The sequence below is a fragment of the Lonchura striata genome, chromosome 19 (genome assembly GCF_050655825.1).
Source record: "Lonchura striata isolate lonStrDom1 chromosome 19, ASM5065582v1, whole genome shotgun sequence".
NCBI classification, from domain to species: domain Eukaryota; kingdom Metazoa; phylum Chordata; class Aves; order Passeriformes; family Estrildidae; genus Lonchura; species Lonchura striata.
Window position 1 is genome coordinate 10,790,096 of NC_140721.1, and position 24,699 is coordinate 10,814,794.

General features: G+C 50.8%; 1 protein-coding gene across 7 annotated transcripts in view; it reads right to left on the reverse strand.

Annotated features, from left to right (window-relative positions):
* Positions 1–24,699, reverse strand: part of LOC110472027 (S-adenosyl-L-methionine-dependent tRNA 4-demethylwyosine synthase TYW1) — a 97,499-nt gene that overhangs the window by 43,775 nt on the left and 29,025 nt on the right. For all 7 annotated transcript variants that reach the window (XM_077787468.2, XM_085557108.1, XM_085557109.1 and 4 more), the window contains exons 10-13: positions 20,354–20,406; positions 16,821–16,939; positions 8,015–8,124; positions 2,368–2,545 (exon numbers count right to left, since the gene is read on the reverse strand). In XM_077787468.2, coding sequence (XP_077643594.1) covers positions 2,368–2,545; positions 8,015–8,124; positions 16,821–16,939; positions 20,354–20,406 — 460 coding nt within the window. The remainder of the gene's footprint in view (positions 1–2,367; positions 2,546–8,014; positions 8,125–16,820; positions 16,940–20,353; positions 20,407–24,699) is intronic.

The window sequence follows — 24,699 nt, forward strand, 5'->3', positions numbered from 1 at the left end:
GGCCTTAGTGAAGATAGAGCAGGTGCTTTTCAAAAGAGGGCCTAAGAAAAATCATCCCTTCTCAAACCTAGGGACAGGCAGGAGCCAGACACAGTCGGCATGGGGGAAATGAGGAATTTGAACTGATCCAAGGGAGGGATTTCAGCCTCAACAGGAATGGCCTACAGGGCTCTGCATGGCTGGGATCAGAGCCTGGGTGAGCTGGGCACATTCTGCCAAGGGGAACAAGGGGGAACAAGGAGAGAGGGTAGCCACAGGTGCAGAGAGAATAAGGACACACACTGGTGTCCCTGGGACAGCTCCAGTGTAGAATAACAGCAAATCCAGCTGTATGGTACCAGGAGGGATTTGCTAGCTCAGACACCTGAGGTGAAATCCAGGAGACCAAATCCATGGCATTTACACATGGATGTAAGCAGAAATCCCAAGCTGAAATCTTCAGCTGACCTGTGCCATCAAATAAATCCACTTCAGGCCTCCAGCCCTGAGGTGGCTTCACCAGGCAGGCAGGACAGAGCCCACAAGGACCAGGAACAGCAACATCAAAAATGACCGTTTGCTGGTGGGCATTTATAATCATCTGCTCATTATTGGCATTATTATTGATCATAAAGGCAAACCCAACACACGAGGGTTGTTCACAGCCATGGATCAGAGACAGGAGCCAGGTACAGGTTCAACAGGAGATCACCTGGTGTAAAACCTCCCTCAGGTTATTGTGAGCTTGCAGCAGGTGAAGCTGCAGCCCGAGGAGAGGAGGAGGAGGAGGAGAAGAGGAAGGCACAAGGGGCACCCACAGAAGCCCCTGTCCTGAATCCAGCAACACCCCAGACCACACTGCTCTCTCCCAGAAGGGGCTGGGAGGGACCTTAAAGTTCATCCTGCCCTGGGCAGGGACACCTCCCACTGTCCCAGGCTGCTCCCAGCCTTGTCCAGCCTGGCCTTGGGCACTGCCAGGGATCCAGGGCAGCCACAGCTGCTCTGGGCACCTGTGCCAGGGCCTGCCCACCCTCCCAGGGAACAATTCCTAATTCCCAATATCCCATCCATCCCTGCCCTCTGGCAGTGGGAGCCATTCCCTGTGTCCTGTCCTCCATCCCTTGCCCCCAGTCCCTCTCAGCTCTCTTGCACCAGAGGTCACCCTGCCTATTGCAGGATGAACTTTTTGACTACAGCTCCTCTGCTGACAGCACAGAAGTGAGTTGGGTGCCTACTTCAGTTCCCATATTAAGTAAATCATCTGCTTTGATGAGCCAAAGATCAGTTGCAATTTTTAAGACAGCAAGACTAGCATTTTATCCCTTTCTTTTTTTGTTTCTTTTTAAAAAGATTCAGCAGATCTGAAAAGTGCAGCTTCAAAATAGTGTGTGCTCTCTTTTTAAACTGCTATATTTAGGAAAGAGCAATTTCTATCTACCAGGCACATAATACATTACTTTAAGTAACTTGATTACACAATTATTCAATCATTTGGAATGCCTTTGTAGTGTATAATTACTCACTCCCAAACTGCCTGCAGCCCCCCCTCAGAGCCAGATCCAGACCACGAGGAGTGCAAAGGAAGCTGTCCCAAGAGCACAGAGGAGGAGCTGGAATGAGCTGGATGACACACCAAGGCCACTCTGCCCACAGCTCCCGGGCTGGATTTGCTGCTGTTCTCAACTGCTGGGACTCTGAGCAGCCCCAGCCTCCCTGGAGCCTGCATTTCCCCACGTGCTGCACCTCCTTTCTACACTTTGGTAACAGCAGCCTGGGTGCTCCAAAGCATCACAAAAAGCGATTTTTTACCTTTGGAAAGACTCTGAAAGAGTTCATTAAAGTGTTTGGAAGATTCCACTCAAGTGCCCCTGAGGGAGATTAAGTGGATCCCACTTTGCTGATGAACACGTGCTTGTCACCCCTGCTGATCCTGCTGGGGATGCTGGGCTGGACAGAGCTTTGGGCTGAGCCTTTACAGCTGCTCCTCTGGGGTCAGAACAAAGACCAGCCCCAAAAGGCAATCTCTGAGCTCAGTGCCCTGCTCTGGCTGCCAGAAGGACAGAAGTTATTCCTGCCCCAGACACAAACCACAGCTCACTCACTGCTCCCCTCCTGCCATGCCTTCAGAGATGCCACATGCCATCCTCTCCACTTCTGTCAGCAATCACCATTTGTTTAGGAGGTACAGAAAAGAATCAAACCGACGGGGAGAAAGGGATGAGAAGGAGCATGAGGAGACTGAGGTTAAAATCAGATGCTGAGGGGGATTTTTTATTGCCAGTGCTCATGTGGAGCTGACTCTGAGCAGCCACTAAACAGGATTAGGACACAGGTCAGCACTCCAATGTTTCAGAAGCAAGTTTAGCAGGAATTTCCTGCAGCTCTTACCTGATCTCCTCGGGGAACTGAGCGTTGGTGACCAGGAAGGTGGAGATGCCATGCTGGTGCAGAAGCCTCACAAAGCTGTTGATGTGTGGGTACATGATGGGTTCCCCCACCAGGGACAGGGCACAGTGCTTCACTGCCAGAGCTTCCTCCAGCCGAGCTGCCTTCACTCCTGACACACCTGGAAAGGCGAGAACACTCTTAAATGAACAGTGCATGGGGTCCTGAGCAACCTGGTCTGAGGGAAGGTGGCCCTGCCCATGGCAGGGTTGAAACAAGGTGATTTTTAAGGTCCCTTCCAACCCAAACCCTTCTGTGGCTCTGTAACAAATCCCCTTCCCAAACATCTGTATCCAAAACACACCCTGGCACAGAAGGGCTGAGAAGAGCAGCTGGAGCCATCCCAAAGCAGAGGGGAGACCAGGTCAGAGCCAGGGCTCTGCAGCACCCACTGCCTGGGGCTGGGTGTGCCCTGGGCACTGCTGAGAGCAATGTGCTGGTAACACTTGAGCCAAAAATAAACACTGAGCCAAGCTCTCCACTGCTGAGACCTCGGGGTGCTGCTGAGTGCTGAGACACAGCCACACACACAGGGCAGCTCAGTGCCTCTCCCAGCAGGTGTGTGCAGAAAGCAGCCTGGGTCATGGCTGTGCCTCCAGGAAGGACAGCTGAGCACAGCTCCCCAAACACAGCAAGGGACTGAACTCGACTGCAAACACAGAACAGCTCCACAGAGGATGTGATCAAAAGAAAACCCAGCACATGGCACGGTCATGAACAGCCAGTGAGCTTTCAGAAGGAAAACACAGGGAGCTCAAATGTAGCATCCATGTGAAAACACCACCTGAGTCCCACTCCTGATGCCCACGGGAGGGAGGGGGAGCTGGATGCTGCTCAGCCCACCCACACCTGACCAGGTGCTCAGGACCCTGGATGAAATCAGCTGCCTCCAAACAAGCTTTTGTTCCAAATCTGTCACTTCACATTTCTCTGACGTGCCTTGATGTACTCAAATCCTATCTGAGGCTTTGGACTGGGGGCTGGTCTGTTTTAAAGATAAAAAACAAAGCCTGGAGTGTGAATCCAGGTCCTCAGCTCCCTTCTCGTTGCCTTGACGCTGCAGTACAGAAAATTACAGCTCTGCTGCAAAGCCCAGATAAAAGAGGTGTTTGTGGATATTGCTCCAGCCTCACATAGCAAAGCTGGTTTGGAATCAGAGCAGGGCTCAGTGCATTTTTAAGCAGGCAGGCTCAGTCCTGAGGAAGTGACAGGACTAATGGTTATTTCATTGAAACCTGACAGCACTAAATGAGAGCTTTATTGGAGAAGAAAGCAGCATCTCCAGCACACGCTGAGATTAAGGACTAAGTTTCACATTCCTAAAACTACTGCAAGTCAATTTTGGAATTAATTAATTTCTCTCTCTCAGCATTTTGCATCTGGACTCTGATAATTACCCTGCCAGCTTTATAAGCAAAAGAACAAAATCCCAACATCCCCTAAAGTTTGAGTGGAACTTTCCCAAAACACTTTACACCAAACCTAGTACATCCACCCAGGGGAGGGAGTGGGTTTGTACCATTTGAGTGCACAAACCACCAGCCCAGCAGGCATAAACTGTCCAGGATTGGTGTATTCCAAGAGGGCAGGGACTCTCCTGAATCCCTATGGCTCTGCTCCTGCCATCAGCTCCCAGCAGAGCACATCTCCCTGGAAAATCTGATTCCAGCTGCTCCACTAACTTGGGAAAAGACAGCATCCCCTGGCACAGCGCTCTGGGGAGGCTGGGGGCTGACTCTGGTACCCCTGTGAGGACCTGAGCAGCACTACAAGAGCCTGGGAGCCAGAGGGATGAGAGCCCTGCTCTATCCACGCTGATCCATGGGTACTCCGAGGATCTCCTGGCACAGGTCATACATTTCTCTTTGGTTTTTTCCCTTCATTATCAGACTCCCACTCTCCCATTCCTGAGTTATGTTTCCCTCCTGTGTGTGCCCTTTGCAAGGGCACAGAGATTTACAAGTCACTCCTCAGAAAAATGTATCCATCAAATAAACTTTGCAGCCTCGCTCCCTATCAGTGAGGTGTCTCTCCATCATTTAATCCAAGAGAGAATTATGGGGCTTTAATGGCTGTGCTCTCCAAACCCAGCACAAACTGTGGCAACACTAAAGCAGAAGATGATTTATCATCACCCACAGGCTCCCAGAGTATAGAGGACTATCCTGTAGGGTATCCTAAAGGATAAAGGGACACAAGAATTCTGTTCCTTCTAAGGAAATCTCATTTTTACTGCAATGGGTCAAATGAATAAAGCACCAGATGAGCTCACCTGTTTCTCTGGCCCACGGAAGGGTGTGTGCATGGATCTGCCTGCAAAGCTGTGGGACTGGGACTGCAAAGAGCAGCACCAATTTATTCAAAAGGCTCAGGGAGGTACCTGAGCAGCATCCCCAGACACTCCAGCCCTGAGGACTCCCTAGCTAAGACACTTCCTGTGTTTTGATTCCTCAGAAACCCAAACAGTCTATGTCAAAGGCCAGGGTCCAACACCTCAGCCCTGCTGGGACACCTCTGGAGTCCCTCTGGGCTCCCAGCCAGTGCTGCGGGATCAGACACATTAACGTTGGGAAATGGAGATGGAATCCAACCATTCCCCCAGCCCTGCAAGGTCACCATCAACCCATGTCCCCAGGTGCCATTCCACACAGTTTATAAATCCCTCCAGAGATGGGCACTCCACCTCCCTGACAGCTGTGCCAGGGCTGGACAATGAATTCCAGGAAGGAATTTCCCCAAAATCCACCCTGACCCTGCCCTGGCCGAGCCTGAGGCTGTTCCCTCTCCTCCTGTCCCTGTTCCCTGGAGCAGAGCCTGACCCCCCGGCTGTCCCCTCCTGTCAGGAGCTGTGCAGAGCCACAAGGTCCCCCCTGAGCCTCCTTTTCTCCAGGCTGAGCCCCTTCCCAGCTCCCTCAGCCTCTCCTGGGGCTCAGCCCCTTCCCAGCTCCGTTCCCTGCCCTGGACACACCCCAGCTCCTTGCTGTCTTTCTTGGAGGTGCCCAGGACTGGAGGTGCCCCAGCAGTGCCAGCACAGGGGACAGAGCCCAGCCACAACCCCTCCTCCCCTCCCCACAGCCACTTGGGGACCACCTCACTGCTCCAGCAGGTGGTTCCTGTGCTTTTGCTGGTGTTTTCCTCAAACATCAATCCCAGTAAAGGCTCCTGGTGCCTGTGCAGAGCTGCTGGGCTGGCTGGAGAAGCCAGGCTCCTTCCTCCAACCCTGGCACTGGACAGGGGGACTCTGCTCTTGCCAGAGCTGAACCTTTGCCTGTCCCCAGCTCAGTTCACTCACTCTGCTCCTGCTCAATTTGGCTTTTGCTGCTTCCACTCTAACAACACTTCCCCACACACCTGAGGGAAGAATGATGTAAAATTCACTACATGGAGCAGGAGCTCCTGGGCTTTTCTTACCAATTTTTCTTCTCCTTAATAAACCTTTGACTCACAGCAGCTAGGACAGGAATGTTGCCATCTAGCACTAGAAAAATAAACCAGCCTTTATTTTCCCACTTTACAGCACAGTTCTAGTCCAGAGCTTTTCTGTTGTCTCCTTTCCCAGTTCCAGATCAAGGGTAACTGTGCTCAGATGCACAGGCACATTCTGAGTAATATTTATGAATTTGTTTAACAAAAAAATAGGCTCCAAAAAGAGAGAAGTGGGATGTCCTGACAGGCCCCTGACACTTCAGCAGTATTTCAGATGCTGAAAAGTCTATCCATAATCATCCCCTCTCCTCAGCCCATTTTGGGAAGACAGCAGGGTCAGAAGGTTATTCCTCAGTGCAGGGTGATAATGGCTCTTCTCTGGAGACTTGAAAGCCTCCAGGGCTGGAGGGTCCCCACTGCACCAGGCCTCACCCTGGCTGAACAAACTCGTTTTGATGTGTAACTTCACCCTCCCGAACAGAAACCAAGTCTGTTGTCCCTTGCTCTGGGGACAGGGACAACAGTCGGATGGGACTCCAGCATGGACAGATCTGATCTCCTTCAGAACCTCCCAGTGCTCAGAACCAAGGAATAACTCAGGCTGGGAAAAACCTCCAGGATCATCGAGTCCCAACCCTCCCCCAGCACTGCCAAGGCCACCACTGCCCCATGTCCCCAAGTGCCACAGGGCTGTTAAACCCCTCCAGGGGTGGGGACTCCACCACTGCCCTGGGCAGCTGTGCCAGGGCTGGACAATGAATTCCAGGAAGGAATTTCCCCAAAATCCACCCTGAGCCTGCCCTGGCCCAGCCTGAGGCTGTTCCCTCTCCTCCTGTCCCTGTTCCCTGGAGCAGAGCCCGAACCCCGTGGCTGTCCCCTCCTGTCAGGAGCTGTGCAGAGCCACAAGGTCCCCCCTGAGCCTCCTTTTCTCCAGGCTGAGCCCCTTCCCAGCTCCCTCAGCTGCTCCTGGGGCTCAGCCCCTTCCATGCATCCATTGGCTTGACCATGCTGCTTCTCCAGGTGCCCCTGGGGTAAAGCCCTGCCATGAGTGTGCCTCTTACCCGCCGCCCCCCAAATTTCCCTGCAGATCTGCTGAGGCTGTTTCAGTACCACCATCCCCTAGGGCAGGGGATGTTTGACACAGTGCCAAAGAAACCCCAGGCTCAGGAGTGAGGCTTCACTGGAGCTGCTTCTCCAAACCTGCCACGTGAGGAGAATGAAGCCCATGGGGCCCTAACCTGAGCTATTTTTCCACCCATTATCCAACTGCAGAGATTGAGACAGAGCAGCTCTGCTCTGCTGACAGAAGGGCTTTGTGCCTGTCTCATGCTGGATCCATTGGATTCTCTTTGAGCACAGACAACCTAAACAACCGGGTTCCCAAAATGACAGCCAAGGCCAGGGCTCATCTTACACATTTTATGGCTGTTCCACTCCATTTGTGCTGCTCAAGGCAGCTGGGGAGAGCAGAACCCTGGAGCTGTCCCGCCAAGGTGGCCAGCCCTGCCAGCACACACAGCTGACCTTGGCACAGCAACCAGATCATCACATTTGGGAAATAAAACCCCCAGCCCTCTCTACAGTTATAGACACAGAATACCAAACTTGCAGGGAATTTCTGTGGGAAGCAAGCTGCAGTGCTTTCCAGAGGTGGAACTGCAGCTTCAGTCACAACCACATGTACTGAATAATTCCTGAATATAAAAATCCCCTGCTTGCTGCTGTTTCATTATTCATGAGACAAACACAACCCAGAAGTTCCAGGGCTAACACAAAGCTGGGTGTTAAGGCTGGCAGTGTATTTCCTGTCACGTAAGAGGCTGATTGCTTTTGCTTCCTACCTGCCCTCACTCCTCCAGAGGAGCCAGGATCCCCAGTCATCCAGGCTGGCTTTAACCACTGTGGAAGGCTCTGTGCACACCAAGGGAAAGGATTTGACAACTACCAGGATGCACCAGAGACAACTCCACTCTACTCCCTCCAAACAGCACACACTCAGTGGCTGAGCCTCATTCCAGAAGACATTAAACATGCCACAGCAGTTTCTTCTCCCCCATCTCTTGATACCCTGAACCTCAGGCCTCCTTCCCAGAGGAACAGAATGTTCTCACCTGTTCTGGAGATTCTCCTCTAACAGCACCAGGGGTGGGGACAGAGGAGTTACCTTTGAACTGCCTGATCATGTTCTGGTGCTTCTCGAGGGCCTCCTGCAGGATCAGCTCAGGCTGGTCCATCTTCCACCGCCACTCGGTGCCCACGGGGTTCGTGTGGTGTCTGAGGGAAGAGGGGACAGTCACTCACTGCCACCTGGAACACACCTGCACAACTCACCTGCCACCTGGGGACTTTGGCATCAACAACATTCAAAGCAACAAAAGACCCTCAGCAACTCCTGCTGCTGCCCCAGCCTTTGGGTGTCACCTCTGAACACAACTCTTATACCCCTCTCCTTCTGGTATCCCAGAGGAAGGAATGGTCCTTGTGGATAATATTACACTTTATACAGATATTTTGAAGCACAGGTGAAAGGTTTCTAATCTAAAATAATATCTGCAAAAACCTCTGTAAAGAAAGGGAAACTGGCTCTGCCTCCTGTTCTGCCCACAGCTGCACCAAGCTCTGGAGAAAGGAGGTCCCAGACCATTTTTCGTTCCATTTCAAAGGTACCAAGCACCACCCTGAGGACAGGATTTGTCTGTACCCCAATCTTTGTGTGGTGCTCTGGTACCAGGAAAGATGAGGGCAGGCTCCTCCAAATCCCCCTGAAGAGAGCAGGAAGCCTGCCCTGTACCAGGGATCCATTCCTGGGGGATCTGGGTCATCTCCCAGATTTTAATCCCCTGACCCAAGCAGATTGCACTGGAAAAATCCCAGATCTTCCATCTGAAGAACAGCTGGGCCACACTGGGGTGGGAAGCCAACCTTGCCTGGAAAGGATCACTGTCCCCATATTTTGTTTTCTTGGAAAACAGCAAAGCCAGCCCAGGTAAAGGGACCCAAGCATCTGGAATACCCACGGAGCTCCTCCTCATTTCTTACTTTATTAGCATGACAGGATCATCCAGCCCTTAAATATCATCTTAAGGAAGTCAATGGAATTCTGTGTTTTCACCTCCTTGCTCTCTCTCCATCATTTCCTGCTTCATCCCAAAATATGCTCCAAAAGTCCCTTCAGATTTTCCCTACCACTCCCCTGGCAGCCCACAGAGTTCATTAAAAGCAGAACATCGTGCAGGGTCTTTCAAAAACCTCCTGGACTGACCCACCTCTGGACAGGAAAACAAGGCCAACCAAAAATACACTCCTGACACTCTGTTTTCCAGCCAGGTGACCTCTGCTTCCTGCACCCTTCTCCACCATCCCTGGATGTTGGATTATGCCTTGTTCTGACCCAGAGATGGGGCAACTAAGAGGCACATTAAAAACTTTTATTCCATTTTCAGTCTCATGAGAAGGCTGAGACCATACAGACGTTATTTCACTCCATCACAATCAGAACTATTTCCTAATTACAACACATTATAAGCATTTCTTGGCCTATCAGTTTTTGCCACACCATGCTGTAGATGCCTTAAAGCCAATTATCTAAAATTACCCCTCATGGGTCCTACTCCAGTGCATCTTTCATAGTTCTGTTTCTCCAAAGTCTTATTCGCAAGGCCATCCTTTGAAACTTGTTTCTAGCTCCACTTCTTGTTTCTAGCTCCATTTATCTCTCAACAGTATCTGACCTATTCCATGGCATTTCTAAGTCAGCATTTCTTATCTCAAAGTTTACATACACCTGCACACTATGGGAGCCTTCTATCAAGCTTTGAGAATGCTCTACAAATCCATTTCCCACATTTTCCCCTCTCTCAACTGGAAAACCTTCTTTGATGGCCTTGTTCATCATTTGTCATGCCCAGTAAAGTCCATAAGGCACCATTACTAACATTGTCACTATAACAATGTGAGGGTGGGCAGCCCTGGCACAGGTGCCCAGAGCAGCTGTGGCTGCCCCTGGATCCCTGGCAGTGCCCAAGGCCAGGCTGGACAGGGCTGGAGCAGCCTGGGACATGGGAGGTGTCCCTGCCATGGCAGGGGTGGCACTGGATGGGTTTTGAGGTCCCTTCCAACCCAAACCAGTCTGGGATTCTGAAACTCTCCGAGTGAGAAACACCTGCACTGTCTGATAGTCCTAAAACAAATTCCAAACCCAGGTTCAATAAAATCAGGCCTTTGGCCCAAACATTTCTTCATCCACTTCAAGAGCAAAGATTCAAACACTGTTCTCAAACTTCACCACCTCAAGGATACTTTAAGCCAAAACAGCTTTTTGAATTTCCCGTTTATTTCCCCATCTGGCAACATGGAAAGTTTTCTGAATGTCAGCTCTAAAAGGCATTTATAAAACTTTTCCATGTTTAACTGCAAAACTTGTACCTTGTATATTTAATAGGGCCAGCTGGCAGGAAATCAATAGGCTCTGGGTGCACCCTGGACACCTATTAGTGTCCAACAGGCCCTGCATTTTTAACACATCCTACTGTTTAATAAACACACCAGGTCAGGTCTACAGAGCTGCTTATTTGGCAAAAAGGAGGTTCCCTGCCAAGAGGAGGATAAAGCAGTAATGCCTTGGGCTCAGGAGGTATCAGAGCCACCTTCCCACTGCCCCCAGGCTCTGTGAGCTCCCATCACCCACCTCTGGCTACACCAGCACTGAGCAGGAATTTGTGTCAGGGATTCCTTCCTTCCTTCCCAAAGTAACACAAGTAAAATGAAATCTCACCCAAACCCACACACAGCAGAAAACCCTGATTTTAGCAGAGATTCCAGGTGTGAAACAGGTTTGGTGTACTCCTTCAGAGACACCTCAGTGCCACAGCCCCACAGCTGCAGGGAACATGATGGGAAGCTCCTGCTGGCTGCCCTGGAATCTCCCCAGCCACCCAGCCTGCTCCCATCCAACTTCCCCTGCAGTCTCAGCACATTTCTGATCCACCAGGAGCCTGGGACAGCATTCCCAGTGTCCCTGGCAGGTTCTGGGACCCCTGTGAAGGTGCAGCTTCCCAGGGCTGTGATTTGCCTCCCCAGTTGCTTGGGGGCTATTTTAATGAGTCAGCTTTTGCTTTATACATTCTGCAACTGGTTATTAAGAAGCTCTGAAGGCAGAGACAGCTCAGGCATAAAATATCATTTACTGCAGGCATTGACTGAGTCAGGGTGATACCTGGTGGGGAACAGGAAGGTGAGGAAGTGCTGGTGGCAGTGACATGAGAGGACAGAGCACATCACTCCCAGGGAGGGCAGGAGCAGAATAAAAATAAGAAGAGGTCAAGAAGAAGTATCAGTGAACCCTAAGAGCCAGCAGGGAGATCCCAGAGGAGAAGAGCTTAAGGGAAAAGAACTTCAGGAGAATTGGCAGTTTTAGAAGCCCTATTAAGGCAGAAGTGCAAACTGCAGCAATAAAAAGCAAAGACAAAACAACAAAAATCAATCTGCTCTTCTGCAGCCTCATGAGTCTCCAGCTGCAAACAAAAGAAGGAGCACAAAAACACAGGGGCATCAGCAGAAAGGGGAAGGCAAAACATCAGCCATGACCAGGAAAGGACACACAAAAGATATCCTAAGGACTTTCCCCGGAATGATGGGAGGAGAAAGAGGGAGACCACAAAAAAAGATTGACTAATGCACAAGCCAACCAAGTTTAATGTTCCTGCTGGTACAAAAATAAACCTGGCTGTACCTTTTCTTCTGCACCTCCTGAGAGCAACAGGAGGAGCCCAGCCTGGGCTGAGCAGAGATCAGGACTAAGATACAGAATCTGAATTCAAAGTTTTCCCTAGGATGGTTAAAGTCACCCTGGAGCAGGCTGGATAAATTGGCTGACAGGACCAGAGGGTGCCAGGGGTGGCTTAGACTGGATATTAAGGGAAATTTCTTCAAGGAAAGGGTTGTCACAGGGCAGTGAGGTGGAGAGGTTTAAAAGTCCCATGGATGTAGCACTTGAGGACAGGTCTGGTGGCCTTGGCAGTGCCGGGGGAGCAACTGGACTCAAAGATCTTGAGAGGGCTTTTCCAACCAAAAGAATTCTGTGATTCCCTTCCAATTGAAACCTTAAAGATGATTTTCAGCATTTCAGCTCCATCCCAACTCTGAGATGCTCCCTTTCTAAAGAGCAGGATCTCCTGAAAGGCAGGTGATGTTCAGTGTCCTGTGCTTGTATCCACCCACTCATCCCATACCTGAACCTTGCTCAGCACAGCTTCCCAGACCATTCCAAAACTCACCTGGATGTCAAAATGTGTAAATTCCCTTTAAAAGCCCCCAGTCACCGCCTGCATGAGTGACTGCTGGACCTGGCACCATCCCCTGCAGGGACACCCAAGGCCCACCGTGGACATTTCACAGCCCATAATCTGTTTATATTCACTACTGAGGCCATAAATTTGGGAGCTGATTGTAACAAGTCCCAGGACCTTCAAGAAGCCCAAGTCCAAGAGGTCGCAAAGTGCTATAAAATGAAAATCAGATATTTCAACCCACACATAAACATTTTCTCCTAAAAACACCTCAGATGTCAAAGCTGGTAGAGCAGCACATGAAGGCACTGAGACTTTTTTTTACCACTTTTTTTACCAGGGGCATGTACTGGGCACACTAATGTGCTGTCCCTCACCCCAATTATTTAGTCATTTCAGGAGCTCCTGGCAGACAGGCCCAAAATTCAACAAACCAATGAAAAATCCAATGTGAGGGATGAACCTTGGTCACAACCAATCCATTCTGGATACAAAACCATAACCAAACTGAAACCCTGGGAGAAAAGAGCAGCAGCTGGGCAGAACCAGGGCCTGGGGGCTGGATGTGCTCAGAGACTCTGAGCTTTCAGGCTCAGCTTCCAGGTGTTCCAAACCCGCAGTGTTCACTCCTTTGATATCAATACTCCCCATTTCCCCGAGGAATTTACCCTCTGGAATCAAGTTAGATATTGAGGAGAAGCTTTTGTTTTCATCTGTTTTCAGTTTCTTCTTAATTTTTTAAAGACCTTAAGTACTTCTCTTATGACAGATTATTAATTTTTAATCTCTGTATTTTGCAGGGCTTACTGTGATGCCTGGCTTTGGGCCACCCACTGATTTAATGTCTGAACACAACTTCAGTTGCTGTCTACAAGCATAACCTGAAACCTCCAAGCACATGTAAAAGCATGAAAGTTACAGCAAAAGAAATATGAGCCAATTTCTTCATAGGATATTTCACTCTGTCTGGTTTGCTGCCTCCTCAGATGCAAAAGTAATAAACCATATTAATTTAAATCTTATTTAGCTGTTCCATCTCTCCACAATAATTGATTGGGCTTTGGACACTGAGCCAAAAATCCTCATCAAATCAGGTCTGCCTGGTGCCTGTGCTGCAGGGAGGTGTCACAGAGCTCTGAACCCACACTTGCTCTAATTGATTAAAAGATTTGGTCACTTGTACATTTCCATTTAGGCAATTAAGCCAAAGAGACACAGCCTCAGTGAGAGCAGCTGGGAGCAGGGATGGAAAGGGATAGACTCTCTTGGAGGACAGGATTATGACTGGGGATGTTGCAGTAATTCAGGTGTGGGGTGTCCTCCTCAGTGCTTTTGATGGAATAGCATTGGGGGACATCAAACAATCCACCTTGGAGAATCATGGAATGTCCTGAGCTGGAAGGGACTCCTAAGGATCATGCAATCCAGCTTCTTTCCCATCACAGACACCCCAGCAATCCCAGCCTGGGCATCCCTGGAGCTCCTGAAGCTCTGGCAGCCTCGGGGCCGTGCCCATTCCCTGGGCAGTGCCAGCACCCTCTGAAGGAAGAACCTTGCCCTGAAATCCAAGCTAACCCTGCCCTGGCCCAACTTCCAGTCTGCTTTTCCTGTCCCCACAGAAAGCTGCCCCATAACCCCACATCACCAAGCTCTCTGAAGGGGACAGGCAGGGAGGGGGCCCTGGCAGCTGTGACAGCTCCCGGGGCAAGGGGGACAAGAAGAGCATCCAGTGCCGTGTGAAGCCACACCTCTGACAAAATCCCCTCATTTTCTGAGGATGTTTGGATACTGGCTCCACCCAGGAGCTCTAGTGGAGGTGTTCTGCCCACAGCAGCTGGAGCTGATGCCCTTTAAGGCCCCAACCCAAACCAGTCTGTGATTCCATGAGTACTGGTTTGGGGCCAAAATGTGTCAGTCAAGACCAGCCAACTCCAGTGATATCCAATTCCCAGGGAGAGCAGCTGAACTGCAGCATTCTTGCCAAAGTGAGGAAGAGAAAATAAACAGGCTTCTTGGCCTTTCCTTCAGCTACCCGGGGAGAGCTCGGTGGTTGTTGGAAACACTGGCAGAATCCTGAAATTGTTAAAATCCTGAAAGAAGAGATCAAGAAGAAAGAATCCCAGCAGCCTTATCTGCAAGGCAGCATGCAGAGCCGCACAAGGAGCCCAGCACAAAACCTCTATGAACAACATACTGCCAGAAGCAGATCAAAACTGGGATTTCACATGTCTGCAGCAGCACAGATGGCACCTGCTGCTCAGGAGCTGCCTTGTTTATCCTGCCCAGCCATCAGGGCCTGCAGTTCCACTTCAGTCTCACACACAAGGTGTGGGGGATAAAACAAGAAGCACAGATAGGCCTGACTACAAGGTTTGGGAGCTGGGGTGGCATAGGATCAGTGGGAATTGGGTGTGGCAAGGAGGGAGGGAAGATCCCTCTCACAGCCCTGGAAGGCTGCAGCAGCCCAGGCATAGGAGCTGGAAAAAATCACCAAAAAGAAACCTTATTTCAGCAGCAGCTCTGGTTTAAGTCAAGCTTAATGTCCTGAGATGAGCCTCAAACTGAGCCTTACATCTTCCAACTTAAACCATCCAGTTTCCAGGGAAGGATGAAGATAGCCAGCTGCATTCCATATGGGAGAGTCCAACACCTGCCACCCACCTCACCCAGAGCAGGGAAATAAATGAATCAATGCTGAAACCTCTGAGCTCAGTGCCCTGGGAAGCCGTTTCCTTGTACTCAGGTTGGAGCCAGCAGGAAAATCAGCACTCATTGTCATCAGGCTGCTGCTGCTGCCAGATCCCTCTGAAGTGACAAGTGACAGTGACAGGATGATGAGTTAGAGAAACAGGGAACAGTGCCACCTTCTCCAGGTCTCTACACTAATGGACTGATTTATCAATTATTGATAAATCTGTACTATCTCATCTATCAGTTTCTGCACTCTCCAGTTCACACCTGCTGGATTGCCCTGATTCAGCCTATTCCACATCCAGGCTGCTACCAAAAATTCCTGAATGAGGGCATTTGGAAGAGAAACTGGGAAATGCTCTGTGGAGCAATGCTGGGAACAAAGCCCCTCATCCTGACCACTTCTTGTTTGCTGTTTGGGATGTGCCTTGTGTGTGGGGACAGAGGGATAAGCACAGGCAGGGCAGTGTCCCTCGCAGCACAGTCCCACTGCAGGACTCCATGAACACCACGTGGAAAACAGACACAAGCAGAAGGTTTTCCTGGCCAGGCACTGCCCTGCTCTGAAGCAAAGCAGAAGCTGCACATTAAAGGTGCCATTTGCTGTCTCCTTCCCAGCCAGGAAAGCCCAGGATGAGGAAAGCCCATCCAGAGCACCAAGAAACCCTTTGGAACAGACTCCCAAATGCAAGCTGCAGAGGATGCCCTGTGTCCAGTGCTCACATTTAACATGGGAGACAGCTTCCTAGCACCCACCAGGTTAGGGAAGTCCTTTAAATGACCCCATGAAATACCTGCATTATTAAAACCTGAGAACTATGGAAGACAGAAAGGGGCACTCAGAGGAATTTGGATGGCTCTGCATGGAAATATTATCAACAATCCCAGAATGGTTTGGATGGGAAGGAACCTTCAGGCCCATGTCATTCCACCCCTGCCATGGCAGGGACACCTTCCACAGGTTCAGGTGCTCAGAGAATACTCACTGGGATGCTGGACCACCATCCCCCAAGCTGGGGGATGGAATGGGTGTTATTGGCAGCCTGAGGTAAGGTTTGAGTCCCAGAGGAAATACAGCTCCCATGGGATGACTTAGCAGGGTGGAAAACAAAAGAGCTCAAAGCACAACCTCCCTCTCCTCCCACTGCAGACGCTCTCACGTCACTGCTGGCATTTCTGCTGAACCTCAGCCTCTTTTCCCAATCCCACCCTGCACTCCCCCAGCCTGGCACACACCTCCCTTGGAAGCTCAGGCAGGAGTGAGTGAGTAGTGCTAGAGAAGCTCTGATCCAGCACAGCTCCTTTCCTTCAGGATTTCACCACAAAGTCAGTTCTCTGAGGAAAGGGGAGACTTTCCTTACCATTAGGAAGTTACTGAGTTGAAGATAGGTTGTCCTGCCTGGAAAGAAGGAGGCTCAGGGGGGACCTTGTGGCTCTGCACAGCTCCTGACAGGAGGGGACAGCCGGGGGGTCGGGCTCTGCTCCAGGGAACAGGGACAGAGGAGAGGGAATGGCCTCAGGCTGGGCCAGGGGAGGATCAGGGTGGACATCAGCAGGAATTTCCCCATGGAAAGGTGCTCAGGCCTTGGCAGGGGCTGCCCAGGGAGATTTGGAGTCCACATTCCTGCAGGTGCCCAAGGAAGGGCTGGATGTGGCACTCAGCACTCTGGGCTGTGACAAGGTGGGGCTGGGGCACAGTTTGGACTGGGTGATCCTGGATGGCTCTTCCTACCCCAGTGTTTCTGGGATTTATCAGCTGCTGTTTTAAGAAGGCAACAGTCACCGAATGATCACTTTTCACTTGTTTAGAGCAGTGGAATTGGTGGGGGTGAAGGTACATGAAATATGGACATTGGTCCCGTTTCCAAAGACACAGATTTGCTCAGCACCTCGGGGGTCCACACAGCACACCCAGCCCAGACTCCCAGAGCACAGCTGGCTCAGGGACAGCTGGCAGTGTCCCACCCTGGCCAGAGCCCACGGGTGCCTTACCTCCAGCAGAAGACACACTTGTTGGCACAGGCCAGGCTGGGGGTGGCCTCCATGCAGCGGTGGCTCTCAATGCCATAGAAGGTGTGCTTGTAGCAGCCCCCGCGGCCCCGCAGCATCGACTGAGGGCAGGGAAACACACAGCGAGTGTTAAAAACCTGCCTGGGGCCAAACTGAGGGCAGGGGAACACACACACCACCAGGAGAGCTAAAAACCCAGCTGGAACCAAACTGAGGGCACAGACACACACACACACAGACACATAGGAGAGCTAAAAACCCTTATAGGACCAAACTGAGGGCACACACACACACACACACAGAGGAGAGCTAAAAACCCTTATAGGACCAAACTGAGGGCAGGAGAACACACACACACACCAGGAGAGCTAAAAACCCAGCTGGAACCAAACTGGAGGCACACACACAAACAAACAAACACACAACAGGTGAGTTAAAATTTCCCATGTACACACACACACACACAACAGAAGAGTTAAAATTTCCCATACACACACACAAACACACAACAGGAGAGTTAAAATTCCCCATATACACACACACACAAACAAACAACAGGAGAGTTAAAATTCCCCACACATACACACACACAACAGGAGAGTTAAAATTCCCCATACACATACACACACACACACACACACACACACACACACACACACCAGAAGAGTTAAAATTCCCCATGTGGAGCCAAACTGAGGGTGGCTGTGGATCTGCTCCCTTCAGCCTCCTCTGACTTCAGCTCCAAGTCCAGCAATGCCCTGAGCAGGGCTGAGGGACACCAGTGCCACCTGCCCCAAAAAATTCCCAGCTCCCTAAAAAATGTGACTCACTACATGCACCCTTGCAGCCAGACTGCATTTAGGAGGTCAAACTCATCCCTGTGTTAGAGGAGAAAGACCCTTAAGCTGCTCAGTCCCTTCTCTGGCAAACCCCAGCACATCAATGTGCTCTCCTGCAGCTTTTCAGCCTCAGCCCATGAAGAGCAGGTGAAGCCTCTTGAGCTGCAGGAAGTGTTCCTGGAAAAGCCCACTCAGAAGCAACAAGGATCCATTTCAAGCCTGTCCTGCTGAACACTCCATTCTTTTCATTTATCTGGCAGAGTATTTCTTGCAGCACTAAATTAAATAAATGCCCTGACCTTATAAACCCTCATTCAGAGCCGGCAGTGGCTCCAGCAGGAGGCTGCACTTCCCTTCCCTGCACAGCCACAGCAGCTTTCCCAACAGGATTCAACTCCTATTTATCATGCAGGCTGCTTGCAGAAAAGGCTGTCTTTCATTAGCTCAGTTAAATAATAATAAATTAGAAAGAAACTTTACTACTCTCAAGGGAAAATCTGAAATAAAACACAGCAGCTTTCAATCTGTCTTCCTCTTCCTGGAGAGTCCTGGTGATCCAACAGAAAGGAGCAGCAGGGAAAAATCTACAGCTAAACCTAACTGGCTGTACAGGTGGAATATTAAATGACATGGAAAGTGCTGTTGATTCTACCCATTCTTCAAATGAGAGAGACTTCAGGAGATTCACAAATTCAGGAGAGCAAGTTATATTTGACTTTTCCTAAGGCAAACAGACTCTTCCTAAAACATACAGGGTTTCTGTTTTTTCTGGAATTTGACAGAACCAAATCTTTTCCATCTGAGATACCTCTATGAAACTCCACTTGATAGTTATCCTGCCAGCCCTGCTCCTGCTTTCCTCTGATATAAATCTCCACAAAGGCTCCTGAAGGCTCTCACACACTGGTGTGAACTTGAGGCAAAGCCACTGCCTGGAACCAATTTCAGCTCCGTTTTATTAGAAGACTTTACATTCAATTCCTGCTTAAGCTAAAAATAGTGTGAGCCCATCTAAGCACACAGAGCTGCTATTTATTTTGTGAAATGGCTTTACAGTGCTGCATTAAAGTCTGGGTCGTTCATAAAAATAGGTTCCCTGCCTTTCTCAGTCAAAACATGGAAGTTTGGCAAGTTTTTCTTTAAATGTTTTGTGATCATGTCTGCCACTAACAACCAGAGAAGAGGGAAATGGGTGTAAGAGTGACCAGCAGTGGGATCAGTGCATCCCACACACTCCTGACAGCCCAGGGTGGGCTCTCTATGCTGCTCAGGAGAATAAGGCTCTTGAAACACTTCATTGACACCAGGCACTGCAATGAAAACTCTCTGCAGCCACCCTGGGATGGCATCCTAAGGGCTCTTTCAAAAATAAACAAAGTTAATCATGCAGCAAAGGAGAGCTCAGCCAGCCAGGACTGATCACTGCCACAGCACAGGAATTACAGATGTGCTGGCATCTTAACAAGGTGCTGATTCCAGAGGTTCCCATCCAGGGATGCTCAAGGGTGCAGGATGTTGCAACATGGTGGGTGAAGGGCTGAGCCCCAGGAGCAGCTGAGGGAGCTGGGAAGGGGCTCAGCCTGGAGAAAAGGAGGCTCAGGGGGACCTTGTGGCTCTGCACAGCTCCTGACAGGAGGGGACAGCCGGGGGGTCGGGCTCTGCTCCAGGGAACAGGGACAGGAGGAGAGGGAACGGCCTCAGGCTGGGCCAGGGCAGGCTCAGGGTGGATTTTGGGGAAATTCCTTCCTGGAATTCATTGTCCAGCCCTGGCACAGCTGCCCAGGGCAGTGGTGGAGTCCCCACCCCTGGAGGGGTTTAACAGCCCTGTGGCACTTGGGGACATGGGGCAGTGGTGGCCTTGGCAGCGCTGGGGGAGTGGTTGGACTCGATGATCTGAGGGCTTTTCCATCCTTAATGATTCTCTGATCAATACTGCTCCCCAAATATACAACATTAGAGACTTGTGAGCTCCAGAGGGCCATGCCAAGGATAGCTGAAACCGCACCTACCCTGAAGGGGCTGCAGTTTATTATCGAGGGCTCTGTGCCTCTGCTGGGAATATTTTTAAGTCTGGAAACTGCTTGAAGTTCCAGCTCCTCCAGGATCCACATGCAGGGCTGGGAGGAGGCTGTGTCACACAGGTGCACTCATACCCACAGGTGTTGTACACAGCCACATCCACACTCGCCCCACAGAGCAGGGAAATCATTAGCAACAGTGGAATCATTAACACCTCCCCTGCAAATCTGATCTGATAAATGCTGAGAACCAGAGGAACCCTGACTGTCACAACCCATCCCCAGCACAGGGGGTTCAAACAGCCTCAGGTGTGGCAATGGCTGTGGTACCCCTGTTCCACAACCTCACACCAGGGATACAAACTTCCCACTCTTCCCTCACGTGGATTGCAGTGGGCAGAAGATGTTTTAGTAGACAGCAGAACAACAGGAAAAGCCAGAAAAGGATGTTCCCAGCTCTATGTCACAACTCTGTTCTCACTCTTTGCAAAGGGGTTTTAATAACTGGAAATGCAAGGTTATAGCTTGAAAGATGGAATTTGGGTTTGTGCAAATAATAGCACGTTTTAAAATGATAATTCACCAGGAAATTGGAATACCTGAGCAAGTCTCTAGCATTGTTTTTATGTATGAAATGAGAGAAGGGAACAGAATGTACCTTTGTCCATCGGCAGAGCTTCACCCCAGAATGGCTCCCAATGAGTTTATAACCTGAAAACAAAGCACAAATCATCAAACAATTGAGTTCAGCCTGCAAGAATTGACACCCAAAACATACCAAGTGCTATCTAGAGTGACTGACACCATGGACTCAATGTTGCTCTTCCCCACTGGCCCCAAGGTGACACCACCAGCAATGGCAGTGTCCAGGGACCTCAGCCAACTGCAAATGGTTTCTTTTATGGGACATGCATTGATATTGCTGAGTCTGGTTTGAATCAGGTGCCCAGGGGACTCCTGCATGGACAGGATGGCAGAGCCTGGCTAGCCCAGGGACAGCTCACAGATCCAGAGCAGGACAGGGAACGAGGAGCGTGTCCCTGGCCCCTGACCCCACAACAGCTCCCACCCAGCACCCAGGATCGCTGTCCCAGCCTGCAGGAGGGAGGGCACAGGAGTGGAACACAACCAGGGCTCAGCCTGAACCCCACCTCAGCTTCACCAGTTCCACGGAGGGAGCTGCTCCTCCACACCCAAAGGAAAGCTGAGCTCAGATCAGCTCCTCAGTCCCCAGCCAAGATCAACACAATTCTATTCCAATGGGTCCTGGAGGATTAATTGCACAATGTTCGTTAAGCACTAAGCGCTATTATTACCCAAACTGCCCGAGTGGGGCTATATTCCTCTTTGAGAAAAGTGCTTAGAGGCCAATATGTCTGAAGGATTAAAAATCCCTCCAAAATCAGCATAAAAATAAGAGGGATTTGAGACACCTCACTGTGTTCCTCACAGCGACATTCACACATCACTGGCCTGGCTGTCCCCAAACTCAGCACCTCTCAGCTGCCTCCTGCACCTTTCTGCTGCTCTTTTTAACACTTTCAAGACAAGGAAAAAATAAGTCTCCTTCCTGCCAACCAGCACAAACTTAACAGGGAAAAAGCCTTCACCTCAGCAAACTGGCCTTCAGCTCCTCCACAGCAGCAGCACAACTGCCCTGCCCTGCTCGTCTGTCCCTGAGCTGCTCTGGCACAGCAAGGTCCCCAAGCAAGGAGAGAGCAACTGCATCCCAAAGTCCACCACACCTGCAAGGACACAGAGCCAGCCAGGAAGTGCAGGAGCAGCAGCTGCCACACCAGCTGCAGCAGGCAGAAATTAAACTGAGTGCACACAGACAGGGCTAACAGGCAGCCAAACAATGCTCTGCTCCTGCCACTCCAACCCAGCAGGGACCTACCCAGGCTCCTCTGCCCATTCCACTTGATGGTGTTTGATCCATCTCCTCACACTGGAATATACAGGCAGAAGGTGGGACAGGGACTTGGTACAAGGGATGGAGGGACAGGACACAGGGAATGGCTCCCACTGCCAGAGGGCAGGGATGGATGGGATACTGGGAATTAAGAATTGCTCCTGGGAGGGTGGGCAGGCCCTGGCACAGGTGCCCAGAGCAGCTGTGGCTGCTCCTGGATCCCTGGCAGTGCCCAAGGCCAGGCTGGACAGGGCTTGGAGCAGCCTGGGACAGTGGGAGCTGTCCCTGCCTTGTTCCCTTAAAGTCCCCTCCAGCCCAAACTGTTCTGGGATTCTGTGACAGCCCTGCTAAGACAGTCCCCAAAGCCATGTGCAGTCCTGGAGCCACCTTTCCCTCAGACTGACTCAGACTCAGAGGAAGCTGGTGCAGGTTCCAGGGACACAGCCACACACACAGAGCTGCACGTGGCTGGAACCCAACACTTCCCTGCCCTGGCTCTGTCCTGCCTCTTTCTGCAGCTTTTCTCTGCAAACAGCTTGTCCAGCAAGGTCTAATCTCAGCTGAGACCTCTCTGCTAAAATGTGTGTCCTTTGTGGATGAGCAGCTGAAAGGTGCTGCATTCCTCCTCCCTCTAATACAGCTGTCCAAGGCACACTCTGCTGCTGTCACCCAGCACAGTCCAAGCCTTATTTTTCCCATTTCTCCAAATTCAGCACCATCAGTCATATAAGATTATTCTCTCACAGATCACTTGTCAGTAACAGAAACATCGCTGCTTTCAAATGGGTTTTGCAGCAAAATTACATTGGAAATAGGACATGCCCACCCAGATCTGCTCCTGAACTGTTTGAGGGAAGAGAGGAAGCAAGGTGCCAAGCTCCAGAGCTCCAGCATTTTCTCTTAGGTTCCTTAAATCGACTTCCACATGTGGAGCACCCACAGCTTCCTTTAAAGGCCAAGAAAATTGTACATGTTCAACATCCAAACAGTCTTACACACGCCAGCCAGCTCCGGGGATGACAGGGGGGTTACTCATCTCTGTCACTGCCAGGAGTCCCAGCTGTGGTGACAGGAGGGAGCAGCAGAGATGTGCACAACCCTAAAGACACAGAACTGGGGTCCTGCACCATGTGGGGAACTGGGAGAAGGTGTGGTCACCCAGCACTAGGTGCTGGCCATGCCAAGCTTCTGACACTTGGGAATGAGAGAAAATACCAGAGGCCAAGGTGAGAGACATTTGTTCCACCCCTGCTGCCAGTGAGCAGAGACTCTACAACACTGCAAAGCCATTCTTCAGCACTGGCTGCACTGCTGGGAAGGAGGCAGCAGAGCAGTCTGGGCCAAAAGAGAGGACAAAAGGTCAAGCAAGAAACTGGGAGTGTCCTAAAATCACAGAACTGTTCTGGCTGAGAAAACCCCCTGAGATCATTGAGTCCAGCCGTTCCCCCCACTCAGCCTTGTCCCCAGGTGCCACACACACAGGGCTGTTAAACCCCTCCAGGGGTGGGAACTCCACCCCTGCCCTGGGCATCCCTTTCAGTGACAAATTTCCCAAAATCCACCCTGAGCCTGCCCTGGCCCAGCCTGAGGCCGTTCCCTCTCCTCCTGTCCCTGTTCCCTGGAGCAGAGCCTGACCCCCCGGCTGTCCCCTCCTGTCAGGAGCTGTGCAGAGCCACAAGGTCCCCCTGAGCCTCCTTTTCTCCAGGCTGAGCCCCTTCCCAGCTCCCTCAGCCTCCTCTGGGTCTCCAGCCCTTTTCCAGCTCTGTTTCCTGCCCTGGACACACCCCAGTCCTTCAATGTCCTCTCTGCAGCGAGGGCCCAAATCTGACCCCAGGACTGGGGTGTGACCTCAGCAGTGCCAGCACATGGGGACAGCACATCCTTACTGCAAATCTTCAAATTAAATATGTCAAAACTGTCATCAAAGCCCACCTGAGTGTCTCTAGCCCTGCTCCCACACTGCAGCTCCTGCTGAGCCTCCCTTCTGGAAGCTCAGGCCAGCTCCACTCTTCCAGCAGCTCTGCCACAATGTCCCTGTGGCTCTGCCAAGGCCAACAGTGTTTGAATCCATCCTCCTGATGGCCCCAAGTCTGGAGCTGTGGGTGCCAGGACTCCCTGTGAACACATTCCCCCCTTGCTCTGAAGGGCTGTGACTCGTGACCAATAACTCTAAGTGGATATTTGGATACAGCACCTTCCAAACAATCCAATGTTTGATGGACCTGCTGTTCCCCACCCCTGTGTTCCTTCAGACATTACAGCTGAACAAACCAATTCACTTATTATTTCCACAGTCTAAGATGCAAAGGATCCCTTCAATTATGAGCAGGCTCACAGTAGTCAGCTCAGCTCCCAACTAAAGGACAAGAACATCTCATCTGAAGGTTGGGTATGAGCTGATCCTGCTCTAGATGATAAATTTTAGATAATCTAGAAGCTTGCCAAACTTCACTGAAATTAAGTGTCACTTTTATAGACATGAATTAAGCTTTTAAACAACCTTTGGGGTGAAATGAGTGTTATCAGGCAGTAACACCAGGCTGAGGAACATGTGGTGATTGCTCACCCTGACAGGCCAACTGGAGTTTAATAGAGCACAGAGGGACTAGAGAGATGGCCAAAGTCACAGCTCCTGATTGCTCCAGAGGCTGGGGCAGGATTGTGCTCAGCTCTTTGGAACCACATTACAGCATTTCCACACCATCCTGGAAATAAGAGTTTAAAAGTCCTTTATCTGAAATTCAAAGAACTCCTGGAGGGATCCAGCTGAGCTCTCAGCACTGAGCCAGGACACTGCTGTCTGTATTCCTAGGGCACATTCCAGTATTCAGGTGCTCTGGATGTGGTTTGCCACTTTACCAGTGCCAGACACACATCCAGTCTTTCCAAGCTCCTGGACATGGATGAATTATGTCCACAATGGAGCAAAACTGTTATTTTTAAGAGCAGAGCAGGTCAGCTGAATTTCTACAAGCACAAGTGTCCCTATCAGGAGCCATGTCACACCCCCTGCAGGCTCTGAACAACCCTGAGAGCTGTGCTGAGCGGCCTTCAGGGACTGCAGACCATCCCCAGGTGACAAAATGTCCAGA